Genomic DNA, 22,088 nt, shown 5'->3' on the forward strand with positions numbered 1-22,088 from the left:
GCAAACCACACTGCCAAGTGTGTACCTATGCAACAATCTTGCATGTCCTTCACATGTACCCCCAAACCTAAAATGCAATAAAAAAAAAATTGTGTACTGAAAAACAAAAAAAACAAAAATAGGTGTAATGTGATACTGAAAAAAATGTATGTTCTGTGGACCTGGGGTGAATAATTCTATAAATCTTCACTGAGTTTACTTGTTCCAGGTCTGAGTTCAAATAATAAATGTCCCTGTTAATTTTCTATTTCGTTGATCCGTCAAATATTAACAACGTGGTGTCAGAGTCTCCCGCTATTACTGTGCGGGAGTTCAAGTCTCTTTATAAGTCATTAAGAACTTGTCTTACTTACCTGGGTGCTCCTATATTGGGTGCATATATATTTATGATCATTGACTCCTGCTGTTGCATTGATCCTTTTACCATTATGGAATGTCCTCCTTTGTTTCTTTTAGTCTTTGTTACTATTAAAGCTTATTTTGTCAGAGATGAAAGTTTTTTTTTTTTTTTTTTTTTTTTTTTTTTTGAGACAGAGTTTCGCCCTTGTTACCCAGGCTGGAGTGCAATGGCGCATTCTCGGCTCACCGCAACCTCCGCCTCCTGGGTTCAGGCAATTCTCCTGCCTCAGCCTCCTGAGTAGCTGGGATTACAGGCACGCACCACCATGCCCAGCTAATTTTTTGCACTTTTAGTAGAGACGGGGTTTCACCATGTTGACCAGGATGGTCTCGATCTCTCGACCTCGTGATCCACCCGCCTCGGCCTCCCAAAGTGCTGGGATTACAGGCTTGAGCCACCGCGCCCGGCGTTTTTTTTTTTTTTTGCTCTCCATTTGGTTGGTGAGTCTTCCTCCAACCATTTGTTTTGAGGGTTTGTGTGTCCTTGCTTATGAGACGGATCTGGATACATCGTGCCCGACGGGTTTTGACTTTTTATTCAATTTGCGTGTCTGTGTCTTTGATTGGGGCGTTTAATCCATTTAAATTTAGGATTAATAGTGATATTTGTGAGTTTAATATTGTCATTTAATGCTAGCTGGCTATTTTGCACATTAGTTGATACAGATTGTTCATTATGAAGATACTCTTTACCTTTTGGTAAGTTTTTGGGATGACTGATACTGGTTGTTCCTTTCTGTGTGTAGTGGTTCTTTCAGAAGCTCTTGTAAAGCAGGCCTGGTGGTGATGAAATCTCTGAGTGCTTGCTTGTTCGCGAAAAATTTTACTTTTCCTTCATTTATGAAGCTTGGTTTGGCTGGATGTGAGATTCTGGGTTGAAAATTCTTTTCTTTGAGGATATTGAATATTAACCCCCACTCTCTTCTAGTTTGTAGGGTTTCTGCTGAGAGATCTGCTGTGAGTCTGATAGGCTTCCCTTTATGGGTAACCTGACCTTTCTCTCTAGCTGCCCTTAGAATTTTCTCCTTTATTTCAACCCTGGTGAATCTAACGATTATGTGTCTTGGGGTTGCTCTTCTTGAGGAATATCTTTGTGGTGTTCTCTGTATTACTGGAGTTGAGTTTTGACCTGCCTTACTAGGTTAGGGAAGTTTTCCTGAATAATATCCTGAAGAATATTTTCCAGCTTGGATTCATTCTCTTCATGACATTCAGGTACACCTATCAAACGCAAATTAGGTCTTTTCACATAGTCCCATATTTCTTGGAGACTTTGCTCATTCCTTTTTTCTTTTTCTTCTCAAATCTTGTCTTCTCGTTTCATTTCATTAAGTTGGTCTTCGACCTCTGATATCCTTTCTTCTGCTTGATCAATCTGAGTGTTAAAACCTGTGCATACTTCACGGAGTTCTCGTATTGTATTCTTCAGTTCCATTAATTCACTTATATTCATCTCTAAATTGTCTATTCTTGTTAGGATTTCGTCAAACCTTTTTTCAAGGTTGTTAGTTTCTTTACATAGGGCTAGAACATGTTCTTTTAACTCACAGAAGTTTCTTATTATCCACCTTCTGAAGCCTAATTCTGTTGTTGGAACGCACTTGTTCTCCATCAGGCCTTGTTCCCTTGTTGATGAGGAACTGTGATCCCCTGTAGAGGGAGAGGCATTCTGATTTTGAGTATTCTCAGCCTTTTTAGCTGGTTTCTTCCCATCATTGTAAATTTTATCCACCTGTCATCTTTGTAATTACCAACTTTCAAATTAGGTCTCTGAGTGGACGTCCAACTTGTTGATTCCCAGCGCCGAAATCTGAGCAACCCACTGTGCCGGCTAAAACAGCGGCATTAAGATTCTTGGTGCTTTTGTGCCCAGGAATCTCTGGTCTGGCTTCCCTCTTGAGTGCCTTTTTCAATCAGCTGAATGGGCGACTCTGCCTTCCCGGAGCTCCAAACATCGACCGAAAGGGGACCCAGTCCCGTTTACTCCGCACCGAGAACTGCTGTGCCGGCCACAAGAGTCGCGCTGGCGACCCGTGGGGCTCCTCCACCGGGAATCTCCTGATCCGTAAGCAACAAAAATTCATCTGAAAGCGTGGCGTCCTCTCTTTCTCTGTGCTTTCACTGCGAGCTACAATCCTGAGCTGCTAGTAATCAGCCATCTTGGATCTCTCCTCCAATTTTTAAATTTTTTTGTAGAGACAGGGTCTCACTGTTTTGCCCAGGCTGGTCTCTAGTCTCAAGCAGTCCTACCATCTTGGCCTCCAAAAAGCACTTGGGATTACCAGCCACTGCACCTGGCCACCAACCTGCAGTCTTATCATCACTGAGTTCGTGTCTACCTGCATCCTGGCCAATACTCCGTACCACCAATCTTTCACATTTTTCTTGGGTGGGCACAGTGGCTCACACCTATAATTCCAGCACATTGGAAGGCCAAGGCAGGCAGATCACTTGAGCCCAGGAGTTTGAGACCAGCCTGGGCAAACGTTATATAAACACTATACAAAAATTAGCTGGGCTTGGTGGCACGTACCGGTAGTCCCAGCTACTCCAGAGGCAAAGGTGGGAAGGTCACCTGAGCCCGGGAGGTTGAGGCTGCAGTGAGCCAAAATTGTGCAGCTGCGTTCCAGCCTGGCTGACAGAATGAGACCCTGTCTCAAAACAATTCTTTTTTTTTTTTTTTGGTCAATATTTGAGTCATAGTTTTGGTTAGCATTTCCCTTATTACTAGTGAAGCAGAACATGTTTTGAAATGTTTGCTGGCTGTTTGTGTCTCTTCCTCTGTGACCTGTCTTTCTCAGTGATTTGCCAATAGGCATTTGCAGTTCATTTGTTCGTTCTTTCGTTCTTTTTTTTTTTTTTTTTTTTTTTTTTTGAGACGGAGTTTCGCTCTTGTTACCCAGGCTGGAGTGCAATGGAGCGATCTCGGCTCACCGCAACCTCCGCCTCCTGGGTTCAGGCAATTCTCCTGCCTCAGCCTCCTGAGTAGCTGGGATTACAGGCACGTGCCACCATGCCCAGCTAATTTTTTGCACTTTTAGTAGAGACGGGGTTTCACCATGTTGACCAGGATGGTCTTGATCTCTCGACCTCGTGATCCACCCGCCTCGGCCTCCCAAAGTGCTGGGATTACAGGCTTGAGCCACCGCGCCCGGCTCTTTCGTTCTTTCTTTCCTTCTTTTTCTTTCTTTTTTAAATTTTCTTTCCTTTTTTTTTTTTTTTTTTTTCATGGAGTCTCTGACACCCAGACTGGTGTGCAGAGGCACGATCTCGGTTCACTGCAACCTCCTCCTACCAGGTTCAAGCCATTCTCGTGCCTCCGCCTCCTGAGTAGCTGAGATTATGAGTACGTGCCACCACACCTGCCTAATTTTTTGTATTTTTAGTAGAGATGGGGTTTCACCATGTTGGCCAGGCCCGTCTCAAACTCCTGACTTAAAGTGATTACAGGTGTGAGCCACCACATCCAGCCATTTGCAGTCCATTTGCAGCCATTTGCAGTCCTTCACCTAACTCTCCAGTTGCCATTGTTGCCAGTTATAGAATTTTAGGTTTGAAATGGTTTTCTGTTGGAATTCTGTAGACAATGTTCCACTGCCTCTGAGACTCCATGGTTGCTAGTGAAAAGCCAGGTGCCATCTTGATTTCTGATCCTTAGTATATGACCTGTTATTTTCTTTCTGAAATTGTGTCAGATCTTCTCTTCGCCCCTGATATTCTGAAATCCAGTCATTCCATGGGTCTCTGTGCATTGACCATCCTAGATACCTTTTTAATCTAGAGACTCATATATTTCAGTTCTGGATGTTTTCTTGTTTTTCTTTTTAAAATAATAATTTCTTCCCCTTTGTTCTCTGTTTTTGAACTTTTGTTTGAGGTTAGACTCCCTAGATTGATCCTCCAAACGTGTTTGTTTTTCTTTCTTTCTCTCTTTTCTTTCCTTTGCTCTAGTTTATTTCCCTTGATTTCAATCTAAGACGCTTCTACTGGAAGGTAAATTTCAGCTGTTATAGTTTTAATTTCCCAGAGCTTTCTGTGTTTCTCTGGAAGGATGCCAAGCTAGGGAGGTCAGGGGCATATAAAAGTGGTCTGGACTCCTGATCGTCTCCTTCCTTTTTCTCTGAGAGCTACCGCTGAGGTTCCTCATGGTTCCTCCAGTCTGGACTCTGGTGCTATTGGTGGGGGCTGCCTGGGGCCAGGGCCACATGCCTGCCCCTCTCAGGTAAGCTGGGCCTAGGGGGTAATGATAAACCGGGGTAAGTTGAGAGTGGCTCTAAAGAATATGGAAGGGCAGAACTGGAGGGGCGAGCAGACTAACTACAAAAGACCTGGAGAGTGGCCGGGCGCGGTGGCTCATGCCCGCAGTCCCAGCACCTTGGGAGGCCAAGGCAGGCAGATCATGAGGTCAAGAGATTGAGACCGTCCTGGCCAACATGGTGAAAACCCGTCTCTATGAAAAATACAAAAATTAGCCAGGCATGGTGGCTTACACCTGTAATCCCAGCACTTTGGGAGGCCAAGGCAGATGGATCATGAGGTCAGGAGTTTGAGACCAGCCACGAGCTCAGGAGTTTGAGACCAGCCTGGCCAACATGGTGAAAGCCTGCCTCTACTAAAAATACAAAAATTAGCTGGGCGTGGTGGTGCACACCTGTAATCCCAGCTACTGGGGAGGCTGAGGCAGGAGAATCGCTTGAACTCAGGAGGCAGAGGTTGTAGTGAGCTGAGATCATGCCATGGCACTCCAGCCTGGGTGACAGAGCAAGACTCTGACTCAAAAAAATACAAAAATTAGCTGGGCGTGGTGGTGCATGCTGTAGTCCCAGCTACTCGGGAGGCTGAGGCAGGAAAATCACTTGAACCTGGAGATGGAGGTTGCACGGAGCTGAGATCGTGCCACTACACTCCAGCCTGGCCTGGAGACACAGCAAGGCTCCATCTCAAAAAAAAAAAAAAAAAGACCTGGAGAGGAAGGTGGGAGCCTAGTGGGATGGAAAGAGGTTGATCTTGACCGATGAACAGGAATGGGGAGAACTGCACAGCCCCAGAGCCTGGAATTAAGGAATGGGTTCTGGGAGCAGGATAGGGCTACAATGTGAGGAGGGACAAGGGAGGTGTAGAACTGGAAGACAGATCTAAGGCTGGGAGAGAAGGATACGAGGGTCAGGCCCTCAGGAAATGGGCAAGACCCAGGGTAGACCCAGCTGATGAGAGAGACTTCAAGTACAAGGCAGCAAAGAAATAATGATGTCAGGCCAGGCATGGTGGCTCAGGCCAGGCACAGTGGCTCATGCCAGTAATCCCAGCACTTTGGGAGGCCTAGATGGGCAGATTACCTGAGGTCGGGAGTTCAAGACCAGCCTGACCAACATGGTGAAACCCCATCTCTACTAAAAATACAAAAGTAGCTGGGCATGGTAGCTCATGCCTGTAATCCCAGCTATTTGGGAGGCTGAGGCAGGAGAATCACTTGAACCTGGAAGGCGGAGGTTGCAGTGAGCTGAGACCACATCATTGCACTCCAGCCTGGTCAACCAGAGCAAAACTTGGTCTCAAAAGAAAAAACTGATGGATGCCTTGGTGTCCTGTACTGTGTTTGGAAGGATTTAAACAAGTAGAACTTCAACAACAAAAATAGAAAGGCTGTGCGCGGTGGCTCTCACCTGTAATCCCAGCCGTCTGGGAGGAGGATCGCATGAGGCCAGGCATTCAAGATTAGTCTGCACAACATAGAAAGACCCCGTCTCTACAAAAACTAAAACTAAATTAGCTGGGCGTGGTGGCATGCTCCTGTAGCCCCAGCTACTTGGGAGGTGGGAGGGTTGTTGGAGTTCAGAGGTTTGAGGCTGCAGTGAGCTGTGATTGCACTACTGCACTCCGGTCTGGGTGCTGGGGGAAGAAAAAAAGAGAAAAAGTCAAGTTACATACATTCACTGCATAAACACTGGCCATCCTTATGTGACCACTCAGAAAACTTAAAATCATTGAGTCTTATAATTTTTGATAATGACAAAGGTTGCATGTTTGCTTTCTCCCAACCACCCCTAAGGAGAGAGAAGCCTCCGGACCAGCAGCTGGTCATTCACAGCTCTAGGGACAAGGGTGAGTTGGAAACCAGGAGTGCTAAGATTTCTTCTCCCTCCTCAGAACCCACGTTCTGCCACCAGAACGCCAGTCCCTGAGTTCCTAGCCCAGGAGCGGCCATTTCCAGTCTCCTGCGAGCATCAGCCAGAACTACAGAACGGGTCCTGCCAGGCCAAGTCCAATCCTCCTCCAACCCCTGACCTTATTTCATCCATTCTCCCAGTCCCGAATTTCTCCTAAAAGATTCTTTCAAATTTCTGCCTGGACCGGGCACTGTGGCTCATACCTGTAATCCCAACACTTAGGGAGGCCGAGGTGGGAGGATGGCTTGAGGCCAGGAGTTTGAGAGCAGCCTGGGCAACACAGTGAGACCTCGTCTCTACAAAAAACGAACCGTCTCTGTTCTGGACTCCAAGTCCAGAGACAGCGTTTTCTTTTGTTTTCTTTTTTTTGAAACGGAGTCTCCCTCTTTCACCCAGGCTGAAGTGCAGTGGCATGATCTCGGCTCACTGCAATCTTCGCCTCCTGGATTCAAGCAATTCTCCTGCCTCAGCCTCCTGGGTAGCTGGGATTATGCGTGTACATCACCACACTGGGCTAATTTTTGTATTTTTTATATGTATTTAAAAAAAACATGGAATGCTTCACGAATTTGCATGTCATCCTTGCACAGGGGCCATGCTACTCTTCTCTGTATTGTTCTAATTTTACTATATGTGCTGCCGAAGTGAGCACTAATTTTTGTATTTTTAGTAGACATGGCATTTCACTGTGTTGGTCAGGCTGATCTCAAACTCCTGACCTCGTGATCCACCTGCCTTGGCCTCCCAAAGTTCGGGGATTACAGGTGTGAGCCACCGCACCCGGCCTTTTCTCTCTCTCTCTCTCTTTTTTTTTTGAGATGGAGTCTCAATCTGTTGCCCAGGTTGGAGGTCAGTGGCTCGATCTTGGCTCACTGCAACCTCTGCCTTCCAGGTTCAAGTGATTCTCCTGCCTCAGCCTCCCGAGTAGCTGAGATTATAGGTGTGCGCCACCACACCCAGCTAATTTTGTGGTAGCTTTCTCTAAGCTTAGCAATCTTGCTACTTCCATCTCCCCATGTGACTCTGGGCCCTGCCCCTGCCCTCTCTGAAACCTCAGTGACCCATTCTTCCTAGACATCCTTACCCAGTGTGATTTTGAAGATGACACCAAACCCCTCTGTGACTGGTCCCAAGTGTCTGCAGATGATGGAGACTGGGTTCGAGCCAGTGGGCCCTCTCCTGCCGGCACCACTGGGCCCCCCGGGGGGTACCCCAATGGAGGTGAGGTGCTCGGGTCAGTGAGCAGGGAGGTGGCTGGGAGGTAGGGGTGGCAAGAGAAGTGGATAGGTGGGGGCAGCCCTCGGGGGCGGCTGGGCCTTAGGGTCATGGGCTCTGCCTCCCACAGAGGGCAGCTATCTGCATATGGAATCGAACAACTTTCACCGGGGTGGAGTGGCCCGCCTGCGCAGCCCTGACCTGTGGGAGCAAGGACCTCTCTGCGTGAGCTTCGCCTACCGCATGTTCGGGCTGTCTTGGGGTGCCCAGCTCAGGCTGCTGCAGCTCTTGAGTGAACAGGGCCACCGCCCCCACGTGCTTTGGAAACACAGGAACACCGAGAGACCCTCCTGGATGCCCACTAGTGTCACTGTGCCTGCAGGGTTCACCCTGCCCACCCGGGTAAGGCCAGGGGCAAATCATGGGATCTTGGCGGGAATCTGGGTGTTGGGGAGTCTGGGGCTGGGGATGTGGCAGAAGGGGATTGTGGGGGCCAGGCCATCTGAATTCAGGAAGGAAACTAGGGGCCAGGGTCCCCTTACCCTCCTCTTACAGCTGATGTTTGAAGGAACACGGGGTAACACTGCCTACCTGGACATCGCCCTGGACAGCCTCTCTATCCGCCGGGGCTCCTGCAACCGCGGTGAGTCCCTGTCCCTCCTCCTCCCACCTGCCCTTGGACCCTTTTCTCTCCACCCTTGCACAACCCAGAGTGGCAGGAGCCGCTCATGGGCCAGGATTCTGGTTGCTTCCTCTGCCTCCGCCCTCCACAACTTTAACTCTGGAAACAGCCACGCCTAAAGAGAAAGAGATCTCGGCCCAGCACAGTGGCTCAGGCCTGGAATCCCAGCACCTTAGGGGGCCTGGGTGGGAGCATGGCCTGAGGCCAGGAGTTTGAGATCATCAGTCTAGGCAACAGTGAGACTCCCCATCTCTACAAAATACATACATACATACATACATATATATATATATATATATATATATATGTGTGTGTGTGTGTGTGTGTGTGTGTGTGTGTAATTTTTTTTTTTTTTTTTTTGAGATGGAGTTTTGCTCTCGTCAGCCAGGCTGGAGCGGAACGCGGTGGCGCGATCTCGGCTCACTGCAACCTTCGCTTCTCGGGTTCAAGTGGTTCTCTTGCCTCAGCCTCCCAAGTAGCTGGGATTATAGGCACCTGCAACCACGCCCAGCTAATTTTTGTATATTTAGTAGAGGTGGGGTCTCGCTGTGTTGGCAAGGCTGGTCTAGAACTCCTGACTTTACGTGATCCGCCCACCTCAGCCTCCCAAAGTGCTGAGATTACAGGCATGAGTCACTGTGCCTGGCCGAAAAATTTTAAAATTACCTGGGCATGGTGGTGCACACCTGTAGTCCCAGCTACTTGGGAGACTGAAGTGGAGGGATTACTTGAGCCCAAGAATTCGAGCTGCAGTGAGCTATGATCACACTACTGCACTCTAGCCTGGGTGACAGAGACCCTGTCTCTAAAAAAGAAAAAAATACATATCTTCCCTTCTTTCTTTCCTCTCAGTCTGTATGATGCAAACATGCAGCTTTGACATTCTAAATGACCTCTGTGGCTGGACCTGGATCCCAACTGCCTCCGGGGCCAAGTGGACTCAGAAGAAGGGGCCGTCGGGAAAGCCAGGAGTGGGGCCTGATGGCGACTTCTCTAGCCCTGGCAGTGAGTAGCAGCCATGCTTCTGTCCCTTGACTTTCTGAGTGCCACACGCCCTGCCATAATTGCCCTGGGACAGTCTGGCATGAACTCCTACAGCTTCAAGCCTCTTACCAGCTCATGTTTCACTCAGGAAGCTGATTCCAGGCACCCAGCCAACCTCCCCAGTCACCATCCTGCAAGCTCTACCTAGCAGACCCAACACAGCCAGTCGCTCATCTCCTTTCCCTGGTGCCTTTCCTCCTCCTCCTCTTCCTCCTCCTCGTCCTCCTCTTCCTCCTCCTCGTCCTCCTCCTCGTCCTCCTCCTCGTCCTCCTCTTCCAACTCCTCCTCCTTTTTCTGAGGCAGAGTCTTACTCTGTCGTTCAAGCTGGAGTGGAGTGGCACGATCTTGGCTCACTGCAACCTCTGCCTCCGGGGTTTAAGCACTCCTACTGCCTCAGCCTCCTGAGTAGCTGGGACTGCACGTGTATACCGCCACACCTGGCTAATTTGTATAGTTTTGGGAGAGACTGGGTTTCATCACGTTGGCCAGGCTGGTCTGAAACTCCTGACCTCAAGTGATCCACCTTCCTCAGCCTCCCAAAGGGCTGGGATTACAGGCATGAGCCACCACCTCCGGCCCCTTTCATTCTTCATTCATTCAAGAAATACTGAGTGCCCGCAGTGTGCCAGGTGCTGTCCTAGGCACCTGACATACACCAGCGTACAAAACAGACGAGGAGTAGGGCAGGGTAGCGGGGGACAGTTACCAAAACAAATAAGTAAATATGGTGATAAGGTGAGCGGTGCTCTTGGGAAAATAGAAAGTTGAACAAAGTTGGAGCCCAGTGCAGTGGCTCACACCTGTAATCGCAGTCCGTTGGGAAGCTGAGTCGGGAGGATCACCTCAAGTGATCTGCCCACTTTGGCCTCCCAAAGTGCTGGGATTACAGGCATGAGCCACTGCCCCCAGCCGCGAGTTATCAATTATTATTTTTTTTTTTTGAGACAGAGTCTTGCTTTGTCACCCAGGCTGGAGTACAGTGGCTCAGTCTTGGCTAACTGAGACCTCCACTGCCCAGGTACAATTGATTCTCCTACCTCAGCCTCCTGAGTAACTGGGACTACAGGTGTGTGCCACCACGCCCAGCTAATTTTTTTTATTTTAAGTAGAGACGGGGTTTCACCATGTTGGCAAGGCTGGTCCAGAACTTCCGACCTCAGGTGATCTGCCCACCTCAGCCTCCCCAAGTGCTGGGATTACAAGTGTTGAGTCACTGTACCTGGGCAAGTTATCAATTTTAAATAGGCTGGTCAGAGTAGGTCACATTCAGGACACATTTGAGCAGGAACTTCGAGGAGGTGAGGGAGTGAGGCCTGAAAATTATTGGGGGTAGCGGAGGACATTCCAGGGCAAGGAGTCAGCTGTGCAAAGGCCCTGAGGTAGCAGTGGGGCTGTTGAGGAAGGATGGGATTGAGGCACAGCAAAGAGTCACGTGGCCGGGATGAAGAGGATGAGCTGAGACCCACATGAGAGGCAGATCACACAGAGCCTTGAAGTCCCTTGTCAGGACTGTGGCTTTTCTATTCTGTGTAAGTGGGGAGCCTTTACAGGATTTTGAGCAGTGACTTGATCTGACTTTTTTTTTTTTTTTTTTTTTGAGACGGAATCTTGCTCTGTCTCCCAGGCTGGAGTGCAGTGGTGTAATCTCGGCTCGTTGCAACCTCCACCTCCTGGGTTCAAGCAATTCTCCTGCCTTAGCCTCTCGAGTAGCAGGGATTACAGTCACCCACCACCACACCGAGCTAATTTTTATATTTTTAGTAGAGATAGAGTTTCACCATGTTGGCCAGGCTGCTCTTGAACTCCTGACCTCAGGTGATCCACCCACCCCGGCCTTCCAAAGTGTAGGATTACAGGTGTGAGCTACCATGCCCAGCGGATCTGACTTATTTTAAAAGGATTTTTTGTGTGTGTTGAGGATCCAATCAGGAGAACAGGCAAGGGTCAGTGCAGAGAGGCTGTTGCAAAAATCCAGGCGACATTCTTTCCTTCCTTCCCTCCTTCCCTCCCTCCCGCTTTCATTTTCTTTTCTTTTCTTTTTTCTTCCTTTCTTCCTTCCTTCCTTCCTTCCCTCCTCCCTCCCTTCCCTGCCCTTCCTTCCCTTCTTTTTCTTTCTTTCTTTTTGATGGAATCTCTCTCTGTGGCCAGGCTGGAGTGCAGTGACGCGATCTCGGCTCACTGCAACCTCCACCTCCTGGGTTCAGGCAATTCTCCTGCCTCAGCCTCCTGAGTAGCTGGGATTACGGGCATGCACCACCAAGCCTGGCTAATTTTTATTTATTTTTCTAATTTTTAGTAGAGATGGGGTTTCACCATGTTGGCCACGCTGGTCTCGATCTTCTGACCTTGTGATCTACCCACTTTGGCCTCCCAAAGTGCTGGGATTACAGGCGTGAGCCACTCCACCCGGCTGATGCTCTTTCTTTCTGTGCACTAAAATCTGTCTCCAGCTGCTTCCCACCACCTCCCTGTGCTCTCAGCTGAGCTTCTCTTTCTGCTGTTGACTTCTTCCTTTTGCCTCTCACGCGGCATTCACATTCTCTCTCAATCTTCTCCACACACCCCACATTTCCAGCCCTCACTGAGCCAAGCATTGTAGGTCAAGCATAGAGGGTCCTGCTCCCTAATTTCCTTTCTGAGTTTATACTTCTTATTTTTGAATTTAAAAAAAAATGTTTTAAAAATTAGGCCAGGTGCGGTGGCTCATGCCTGTAATCCCAGCACTTTGAGAGGCCGAGGTGGGTAGATCACTTGAAGCCAGGAATTCAAGACCAGCCTGGGACATACAGTGAGCTCTCGTCTCTACAAAAATTGCAAAATTAGCCCGGTGTGGTGGTGCACACCTGTAGTCCCAGCTACTCAATAGGCTGAGGCGGGAGGATCAACTGAGCCTGGGGAGGTTGAGGCTGCAATGAGCCATGATTGCGCCGCTGCACTCCAGCCTGGGCGACGGAGTGAGACTCCCCAAAACAAAAACAACAACAACGAGTTAGCACCCAAAGGACAGAGTTCTAGTTGCTGCTTTGGAGAGGGTGCCCGGCGCTTTCCATGGCAGTGCCGAGTCCTTACCCAGCCCAGGCATTTCTGGGAAAGTTGAAGACCTCAATCTGTTTGGACAGGACCACCTCGGTGCTGCCTGATTGTAGGCTGCTGTTTGGGCTCCCCGGGGACAGGTCCCCAGCCTCCTCAGGGCCCTATCTCTGCTGCCATCTTCCCTTAGTTCCCTCCACCCCAGTTCTCCGGCCTTTTCCCTCACAGGTGGCTACTATATGCTCCTGGACCCAAGGAATGCAAGAGCTGGGCAGAAAGCCATCCTCCTGAGTCCCGTGAGCCCGTCCTCTGGCTGTCTGAGCCTTTCCTTCCACTACGTCCTCCGGGGCCAGTCTCCTGGCGCAGCACTCCACGTTTACGCTTCAGTCTTAGGTTAGAGCAGATAATTGGTGGGATTTACACTGAGCTGCCTACATCTCCCAGGGTTGGCTTGTTGCGAAAACATGGGGCATCCCTCAGGGTCTAGGGAGGTCTGGAATATGTGCGAGATTATTCCATGATTTATTCCATGAAGTGGAAATCATGACTGGGAGGGTGCAGAATTCTAGAAAAATAGATACGTAGGTTGTGCTGGCCCGGCACGGTGGCTCACGCCTGTAATCCCAGCACTTTGGGAGGTTGAGGCGGGTAGATCACCTGAGGTCAGGAGTTCGAGACCAGCCTGGCCAACATGGAGAAACCCTGTCTCTGCTAAAAATACAAAAATTAGCCGGGCATGGTGGCACACACTTGTCATCTCAACTACTCAGGAGGCTGAGGCAGGACAATCACTTGAACCTGGGAGATGGAAGTTGCAGTGAGCCGAGATTGCACCACTGCACTTCAGCCTGGGCAACAAAGCAAGACTCCATCTGAAAAAAATAAATAAGTAAAATAAAAAGGAAGGTTGTGCTTTCAGTTGGTTTTACTATTCCCCAACTATACCTTCTCATCCTCATCCTCCTGGGTGTAGTTCGAAGCCACTTCCCGGTCCTGTTCAGCTCACTTCTCTCCGATTCTTTCACTGCAGGGAGCATCCGGAAACACACTCTCTTCTCAGGACATCCTGGACCCAACTGGCAAGCTGTTTCTGTCAATTACACAACTGTGGGACGGATACAGGTATGGAGAAGCAAGGGGTCGGGTCCTTGCACATGGTAGGCACCCCACTGTTGAAATAAATTGAGGGGTCCAGCGCTGTGGCTCATGCCTGTACTCCCAATGCTTTTGGAGGCTGAGGAGGGAGGATTGCTTCACGGCAGGAGTTCAAGATCAGCCTGGGCGACATAGCAAGACCCCATCTCTTAAAAAAAAATATATGAAAATTGGGCAGGCTTATGATGTGCACCTGTAGTCCGAGCTACTCAGAAGGCTGAGGTGGGAGGATCACTTGAGATCTGGAGGTCAAGGGTGCAGTGAGCTATGATCGTACCACTGCACTCCAGCCTGGGCAACAGAGCAAGACCCTGTCTCGAAAAAAGAAAGAAAGAAAGAAATGAATTGAGGCTCTGGGCACAGGGAGTAGGGGTTCTGGGACCTGAAATGGATTCGAGTCACGTCAGGGGTTTGGGGGTGTGGGGTGTATGTTCACTCCTGGCCTACTCTCCGTTTCTCTCCAGTTCATCGTGGTGGGCATTTTTGGAAAGATCCCAGAGCCAGCTGTGGCAGTCGATGCAGTCAGCATCACTCCGTGTGGGGGTGAGAGTGGGCCCTGAGAGGCCCGGATCTCAGAATCTGGGGTGGGCTCGGGGAGGGCTGGAGAGCATCAGTCAACTTGCTCAAATCTCCTATTTTGATCCCCCAGAGGGCTTTCCTCAGTGTGACTTTGAAGATAGCGCCCATCCCTTCTGTGACTGGGTCCAGACTTCCAAGGATGGTGGACATTGGGTCCTTGGACATAAAAACATATCCATCCACGGCATGGGCCCCTCGGGAGATTTCCCTAGTACAGGTAAGGAGATTGAGGAGCACTCACGCCAAGGAATTCACTGAATCTGCTCCCAGGGAGGGGGCTGGCTGCTGTGATTGATGGGAGAAGTTGTTTCAGTTGGTGGGATGATTAGTCCACAGGTGTTTATTCGGAAGCTGCCATGAGTGGGGACTATGGAGATAGCAGAGTAACTTAAGGATTCTCAAGGCTGTGAGGTCACTGAAATTCCTGAGAAAACCCAGGCATTTCGCTTCATGGAGCCCCAGGCTTCAAAACCCACCACCTCAGTTTCAGTCTAGACATTTATGAGGGGCCTATGCCTGCAATTCCAGCAATTTGGGAGGCTGAGGCAGGAGGACTGCTTGAGCCCAGGAGTTTGAGCCCACCCTGGGCAACAGTGAGAACTGCATCTCTACAAAAAAAAGTTTTTTGAAAAAATTGTTATTTATTTATTTCTTTTGAGACAGAGTCTCACTTCATCGCCAGGCGCCAGGCTAGACTGCAGTGGCGTGATCTCGGTTCACTGCAACCTCTGCCTCCGGGGTTCAAGCAATTCTCTTACCTCAGCCTCCTGAGTAGCTGGGACTACGGGCACGCGCCACCATGCCAAGCTAATTTTTTAAAAAAAGTTTTAAAAAAATTAGCCAGATGTGGCTGGGTGCAGTGGCTCACGCCTATAATCCCAGCACTTTGAGAGTCCTGGGCGGGCAGATCACGGTATCAAGAGATTGGGACCATTCTGGCCAACATGGTGAAATCCCATTTCTACTAAAAAATAAAAAAAATTGGCCAGGCGCGGTGGCTCACACCTGTAATCCTAGCACTTTGGGAGGCCAAGGCAGGCAGATCATGCAGTCAGGAGTTCCAGAACAGTCTGACCAACATAGTGAAACCCCATCTCTACTAAAAATAGAAAAAATTAGCCGCGTGTGGTGGTATGCACATGTAATCCCAGCTACTTGGGCGGCTGAGGCAGGAGAATTGTGTGAACCCAGGAGGCAGAGGGTGCAGTGACTGAGAGCACACCATTGCACTCCAGCCCAGGCAAGAGTGTGAGACTCTGTCTCAAAAGAAAAAGAAAATTACAAAAATTAGCCGGGCGTGTTGGCATGTACTTGTCATCCCAGCTACTCAGGAGGCTGAGGCAAGAGAATCACTTGAACCCTGGAGGTGGAGGTTGCAGTGAGCCGAAATCATGCTGCTGCACTCCAGCCTGGTGACAGACCAAAACTCCGTCTGAAAAAAAAAAAAAAAAAAATTAACCAGATGTGGTGGCATGTGTTTGCGGTCCCAGCTACTTGTGAGGCTGATGTGGGAGGATTGCTTGAGCTCAGGACACGGAGGCTGCAGTGAGCTGTGACTGAACCAATGCACTCCAGCCTGGGCAATAGAGTGAGACATTGTCTCTTAAAAAAAAATAGGCCAGGCATGGTGGCTTATGCCTTTAATCTTAGCATTTTGGGAAGCCAAGGCAGGTGGATCACTTGAGGTCAGGAGTTTGTGACTACCCTGGCCAACATGGGAAAACCTTGACTCAACTGAAAAAAAAATACACAAATTAGCTGGGAGTGGTGGTACGCATGTGTAGTCTCAGCTACTTGGGTGGCTGAGGCAGGAGAATCTCTTGAACCTGAGAGGCAGAGACTGCAGTGAGCTCAGATCACACCACTGTACTCTAGCCTGGGCAACAGAATGAGATTCTGTCTTAAAAATATATAAAATAAAAAGCTAAATAATTTTTTTTTAACGACAATAATGGGGGCAGGGTGAAGTGGCTCACGCCTGTAATCTTAGTGCTTTGGGAGGCTGAGGTGGGTGGATCACTTGAGGCCAGGAGTTCAAGACTAGCCTGGCTAACATGGTGGGACCCTCTCTCTACTAAAAACATGAAAATTAGCTGGGCGTGGTGGCACACGCCCGTAATCCCAGCTACTTGGGAGGCTGAGGCAGGAGAATTGGTTGAACCTGAGAGGCGGAGGTTGCAGTGAACCGAGATCACAGCACTGCACTCCAGCCTGGGCAACAGAGCGAGACTGCATCTCAAACACACACACACACACACACACACACACACACACGATATTAACAAATGCAGTCGGCAGTGGAGTCTAGGTTGCTGGTTTGTGTTTCCCTTTCTCACCTCACCTTCTTTAGCTAGATGTCTAAAATGAGCAGAAGAAATAATGCTACGACCTGGAGAATTTGAGTGTTTGCTCAGACCCCCGCTTGGAAAGCAAAGCATTGCTAAAGCAGCCGCTGGTGTGTCCTGTGCAGGCTTCTCATCTTGCACATTCGCTTCCTTTTCCCAGGTGGTCACTATATCTACCTTGAGACTGACAAATTCTCCCGGGCGGGGCAGTCAGTCAGACTGGTGAGCCGGCCCTTCTGCGCTCCGGGTGACATCTGTGTGGATTTCGCATACCACATGTATGGCCTTGGGGAGGGTACTACGCTCAAGCTCCTCCTGGGAAGTCCTGCAGGGAGCCGCCCGATTCCTCTCTGGAAATGCGTGGGGTCCCAGAGCCCTTATTGGCAGAATACCTCTGTCACCATCCCTTCAGGACATCAACAGCCCATGCAGGTGAGAGATGGAGACGGGGGCCCTGACTGTGTGGGGTAAGGGGCACTGGCTGGGGTCTGGGGGGACCACCAGGGCTGAAGGGGTAGAAAGCTGGAAAGAGAGCTGAGAAAAGGGCAACTTTCTGTTACGGAAAACGAGAGAAGGGGTTGGAACGGGGCTGGACCGTTGAGGCTGGAGAGGGCAGACTCTACGCCCAGCAGTCAGAGAGTTGCTGGAGATTCATTTTTGTTTCTCTCTCCGTCTCTCTCCCTTGTCGCCTTCAGCTGATTTTTAAGGCCATCCGGGGCAGCAACACAGCCTTTGTGGTTGCTCTGGGTTTCATCTTGATCAATCCTGGGACTTGTCCAGGTAAGCCCAAAGCCAAGGCTTCAGGAAGGAGGCCACGCCCTGAGATCACCATCCCCCGGGGTTCTCTCTATGCACTGCTGAAAATGCAAATCCTCCCTGGAGCCTGAAAGCCTGAATTCTCAGCCAGCTGGCCTTGTTTTCCATCTTCTTTTTTTATTATTATTATTATTATTATTATTTTTATTTTGAGATGGAGTCTCACTCTGTCGCCAGGCTAGAGGGTGCAGTGGCTGAATCTCAGCTCACTGCAACCTCTGCCTCCTGGGTTCAAGCGATTTCTCCTGCCTCAGCCTCCCGAGTAGCTGGGACTACAGACATGTGCCACCACGCCCAGCTAATTTTTATATTTTTAGTAGAGGGGTGTTTCACCATGTTGGCCAGGATGGTCTTAAACTCCTGACCTCAAGTGATCCGCCCTCCTCGGCCTCCCAAGGTGCTGGGATGACAGGTGTGAGCCACTGCATCTGGCCTGCTTTCTGTCTTCTACCTACCTGTCCCTTCTCTATACTTTGGGATGTTTGCCTGGGTGAATGTGGCTTGGATACCATGGATTTTGGGGGCTCATCCAGAACCCCTTTCCCTGTAATCTCAAAGGCAGGACCCATACCCTTTTCATTTCTGGGTTTCTCTTACCTGGTACAATATCTGACATGTAGTAGTGTCTGTTGAATGAATAAAGGTTGGGGGTTGGAAGTAGAAAGAGAGGTGTGAATAAGTCGCCCCTTGGAGCCAATTAGATGGTAGGGAAGACGATGGCGGATGGTTTCGGCTAAACTCCAGGGATTCTTTTTCCTTTGCAGTGAAAGTGCTACCAGTGCTTCCTCCCGCATCTCCAGCTTCTTCCGCCGTCCCTGCCAAAACCACTGGCCTCACAGAAAACCCTGCAATCTCCACACAAAACCCCACAGTTTCCACAGAAAAGCCCACAGTCCCCAAAGAAAACCCCACCATTCCCACGGAAAAACCCAGCATCCCTACTGAAAAGCCCTCTATCCCCACTGAAAAACCCACCATTGCCACAGAAAAGCCCACTGTCCCCACAGAAGAGCCCAGCACCCCCACTGAGGAGACCACCATCTCCACACAAGAGCCTGCCATCCCCACAGAGAAACCCAGTGTTCCCACGGAAAAACCCACCCTCCCCACTGAAGAAGCCACCACTTCCATTGAAGAGACCACCGTCTCCACCGAAGAGCCCACCATCCCCACAGAAAAACCCACCATCCCTACGGAAAAGCCCATCATCTCCACGGAAAAACCCATCTCCACAGAAAAACCCATCATCTCCACTGAAGAAACCACCATCCCCACTGAAGAGACCACTGTCCCCACTGAAAAACCAACTGTCTCCACGGAAATACCTACCATTCCCACTGAGATAACTGCCGTCCCCACAGAAAATCTGACTTTTCCCACTGTAGAGCCCACCACTCCCACTGGAGAGACCACCACCTCCACAGAAGAGTCCACCATCCCCACTGAAGAGACCACCGTCCCCACTGAAAAACCCACCATCCCCACTGAAGAGACCACCGTCCCCACTGAAGAGACCACCGTGTCCACTGAAGAGACCACCGTGTTCACTGAAGAGACCACTGTCCCCACTGAAGAGACCACTGTCCCCACTGAAAAACCCACTGTCCCCACTGAAAAACCCACTGTCCCCACTGAAGAGACCACTGTCCCCACTGAAGAGACCACTGTCCCCACTGAAAAACCCACTGTCCCCACTGAAAAACCCACTGTCCCCACTGAAGAGACCACTGTCCCCACTGAAAAACCCACTGTCCTCACTGAAGAGACCACTGTCCCCACTGAAAAACCCACTGTCCCCACTGAAAAACCCACCGTCCCCACTGAAGAGACCACTGTCGCCACTGAAAAACCCACCGTCCCTGCTGAAAAACCCACTGTCCCCACTGAAGAGACCACTGTCGCCACTGAAAAACCCACCGTCCCCACTGAAGAGACCACCGTGTCCACTGAAGAGACCACTGTCCCCACTGAAAAACCCACCATCCCCACTGAAGAGACCACTATCACCCCTGAAAAACCCACTGTCCCCACTGAAGAGACCACCATCCCCACTGAAGATACCACCGTCCCCACTGAAGAGACTACTGTCCCCACAGAAAAGCTCACAGCCCCGATGCCACAGCATCCCAGTCCCACAGCCATTGGACTGGCAGCCTCATTGATGTCTCCACAAGTTCCACGCGCCTCTGTGGCCAGTGTGATCCTGGGCACTACCACAAGCCCCAGACCCACTCCAGGTATGAGGCGGATGGAGCATGGGCCGAGGCTGGTGGAGACTGATTAGGAGAGAGTGGGAAAGGGATGCTTCCGGTTATCTCAGGGGACAGCTGAAGCAGTCCATAGTGACTTTGGAGGAAATGGGAGGACTGCCCAGAGCGAGCGGGATGGCAGGCTTGGAGTGGGTGGGGGTGTTGGGACCCAACTATGAGGCTTGCTTCACCTTGTTCGTTATTGAGATATAATCCGTATTTCATAAAATTCATGCTTTTTTTAAAGTGTATGCAATTCTAGGTTGGGCACGGTGGCTCATGCCTGGAATCCCAGCACTTTGGGAGGCCAAGGCAGGAGGGTTGCTTGAGCTTGGGAGTTTGAGACCAGCCTGGGGAACATAGCAAGACCTCCGTCTCTATTTTAAAGCACACACACACACACACACACACACACACACACACACACACAAATTAGCTGTGGGTGTGGTGGTGCACGCCTGTAGTCTCAGCTACTCGGAGGGCTGAGGTGGGAGGATCACTTGAGCCTGGGAGATTGAGGCTGTATTGAGCCATGATTGCATTGCTGTACTTCAGCCTGGGTGACAGAGTGAGACCCTGTCTCAAAAAAAAAAAAGCAATTCTGTGGTTTTTAGTATATTCCCAAGGTTGTACAACCATCATCTCTTTCTAATCCAAACATTTTCATCACTCCAAAAAGAAACCCTGTACCTATTAGCAGCCACTCCCCTCTGCCTTCCCCCACCCCCTGGCAACCACAAATTTCTTTCCTATATCCATGGATTTGCCAGCTCTGGAGAGTTCATACAAATGGAATCACACAATATGTGGGCCTTTGTGTCTGACTTCTTTCACAGAGTGTAATGTTTTCCAGGCCTTTCAAACTGTGCATGCATCAGGATGTCATTCCTTTAAAAAAATCATTTCTTATATTTTTGAGACCACACTGGAGTGCAGTGGCACGATCTTGGCTCACTGCAACCTCCGCCTCCCTGGGTCAAGCGACTATCCTGCCTCAGCCTCCTGAGTAGCTGGGGCTACAGGCCTGAGCCACCATGCCCAGCTAATTTTTGTATTTTTAGTAGACGCGGGGTTTTGCCCTGTTGGCCAGACTGCTTTTGAACTCCTGGCCTCAAGTGATCCACCCGCCCACCTCGGCTTCCCAAAGTGCTGGGATTACAGGCATGAGCCACCGCACGCGGCCTGACATTTTTTTAATTTTCAAATTGTTTTGTAGTGATGGGATCTCACTGTGTTGCCCAGGTCAGTCTCAAACTCCTGGCATCAAACTGCCCTCCCGCCTCAGCCTCCCAAAGTGCTAGGACAGGCGTCCCCAAACTACGGCCCGCAGGCCGCATGCGGCCCCCGGAGGCCATTTATCCGCCCCCCCCGCCCCGCACTTCAGGAAGGGGCACCTCTTTCATTGGTGGTCAGTGAGAGGAGCACAGTATGTGGCGGCCCTCCAACGGTCTGAGGGACAGTGAACTGCCCCCTGTGTAAAAAGTTTGGGGTCACCTGTGCTGGGATTACAGATGTGAGCCACCGTGCCCAGCCTTCAGGCCATTTTCTTCCCCCTTGCCATATTTAAGCTAATTCAGACCATTTTGTGGCTGAAAAATATGGTCCTGTTTCCTCGAGAAGAACTTGAGTTTGGGGGTAGAGGAGAGACGGGGAGGCCCCCCGTGAAAGTGTGACAAAGGCCGTTTTCCCCTTAGAGCGCTGCCCCCCAAATGCTCACTACGAATCCTGTGCTTGTCCCGCTTCGTGCGGGAGCCCAAGGCCTCGCTGCGGGTCCCTCTGTCGCGGGGGCTGTGTCTGCGACCCAGGCTTTTTGTTTACTGACAACCTCTGCATCCAGGCCTCTTCCTGCAATTGCTTCTACAACAATAATTACTATGAGGTAAGCCCCCTGGGGTGCCGGGGTCCCGCGAGCGGGATTCATGACAACACCCGGGTTCCAGCTCCATCTGCTCCCCAGGTGAAGCAAACTGAGATCACTGGATAGGCCCAGTGGGTCAGCTGAGACGCAGCGGTTACACAGTGTCTAAGTGACTCATTCAATCTTCTGTTTGTTTGTTTTTGAGATGGAGTCTTGCTCTGCTGCCCAGGCTAGAGTGCAGTGGTGTGATCTCAGCTCACTGCAACCTCCGCCTCCCGGGTTCAAGTGATTCTCCTGCCTCAGCCTCCCAAGTAGCTGGGATTACAGGTGCCCCCCACCACACCTGGCTAATTTTTTGTATTTTTAGTAGAGGCGGGGTTTCACCATGTTACCAGGACGGTCTCCATCTCCTGACCTCAGGTGATCCATCCGCCTTGGCTTCCCAAAGTGCTGGGATTATAGGCGTGAGCCACCGTGCCTAGCCACTCTCCCAGTCGCTCAGGCTGGAGTGCAGTGGTGCAGTAGCGGCTCACTGCAGCCTCCACTTCC

The 22,088-nt window shown here is 50.2% G+C and overlaps 1 protein-coding gene and 1 non-coding gene across 2 annotated transcripts in view; one reads left to right on the top strand and one right to left on the bottom strand.

Annotated features, from left to right (window-relative positions):
- Positions 1 to 4,544: 4,544 nt before the first annotated feature.
- The window catches only part of ZAN (zonadhesin), a 63,729-nt gene continuing 46,185 nt past the window's right edge, over positions 4,545 to 22,088 (top strand). Inside the window, 14 exon segments of the mRNA XM_074390282.1 lie at positions 4,545 to 4,621; positions 6,449 to 6,501; positions 7,641 to 7,787; positions 7,912 to 8,183; positions 8,337 to 8,424; positions 9,316 to 9,468; positions 12,766 to 12,930; positions 13,568 to 13,659; positions 14,157 to 14,235; positions 14,342 to 14,488; positions 16,777 to 17,048; positions 17,312 to 17,396; positions 18,197 to 19,669; positions 21,376 to 21,560. Coding sequence (XP_074246383.1) covers positions 4,545 to 4,621; positions 6,449 to 6,501; positions 7,641 to 7,787; positions 7,912 to 8,183; positions 8,337 to 8,424; positions 9,316 to 9,468; positions 12,766 to 12,930; positions 13,568 to 13,659; positions 14,157 to 14,235; positions 14,342 to 14,488; positions 16,777 to 17,048; positions 17,312 to 17,396; positions 18,197 to 19,669; positions 21,376 to 21,560 — 3,288 coding nt within the window.
- LOC120360478 (U6 spliceosomal RNA) lies at positions 7,112 to 7,218 on the bottom strand. Its single transcript, XR_005576966.2, has one exon. It is a non-coding gene; the product is annotated as a U6 spliceosomal RNA (small nuclear RNA).

This window comes from Saimiri boliviensis, chromosome 20 (genome assembly GCF_048565385.1).
Source record: "Saimiri boliviensis isolate mSaiBol1 chromosome 20, mSaiBol1.pri, whole genome shotgun sequence".
Classification (NCBI taxonomy): Eukaryota; Metazoa; Chordata; class Mammalia; order Primates; family Cebidae; genus Saimiri; species Saimiri boliviensis.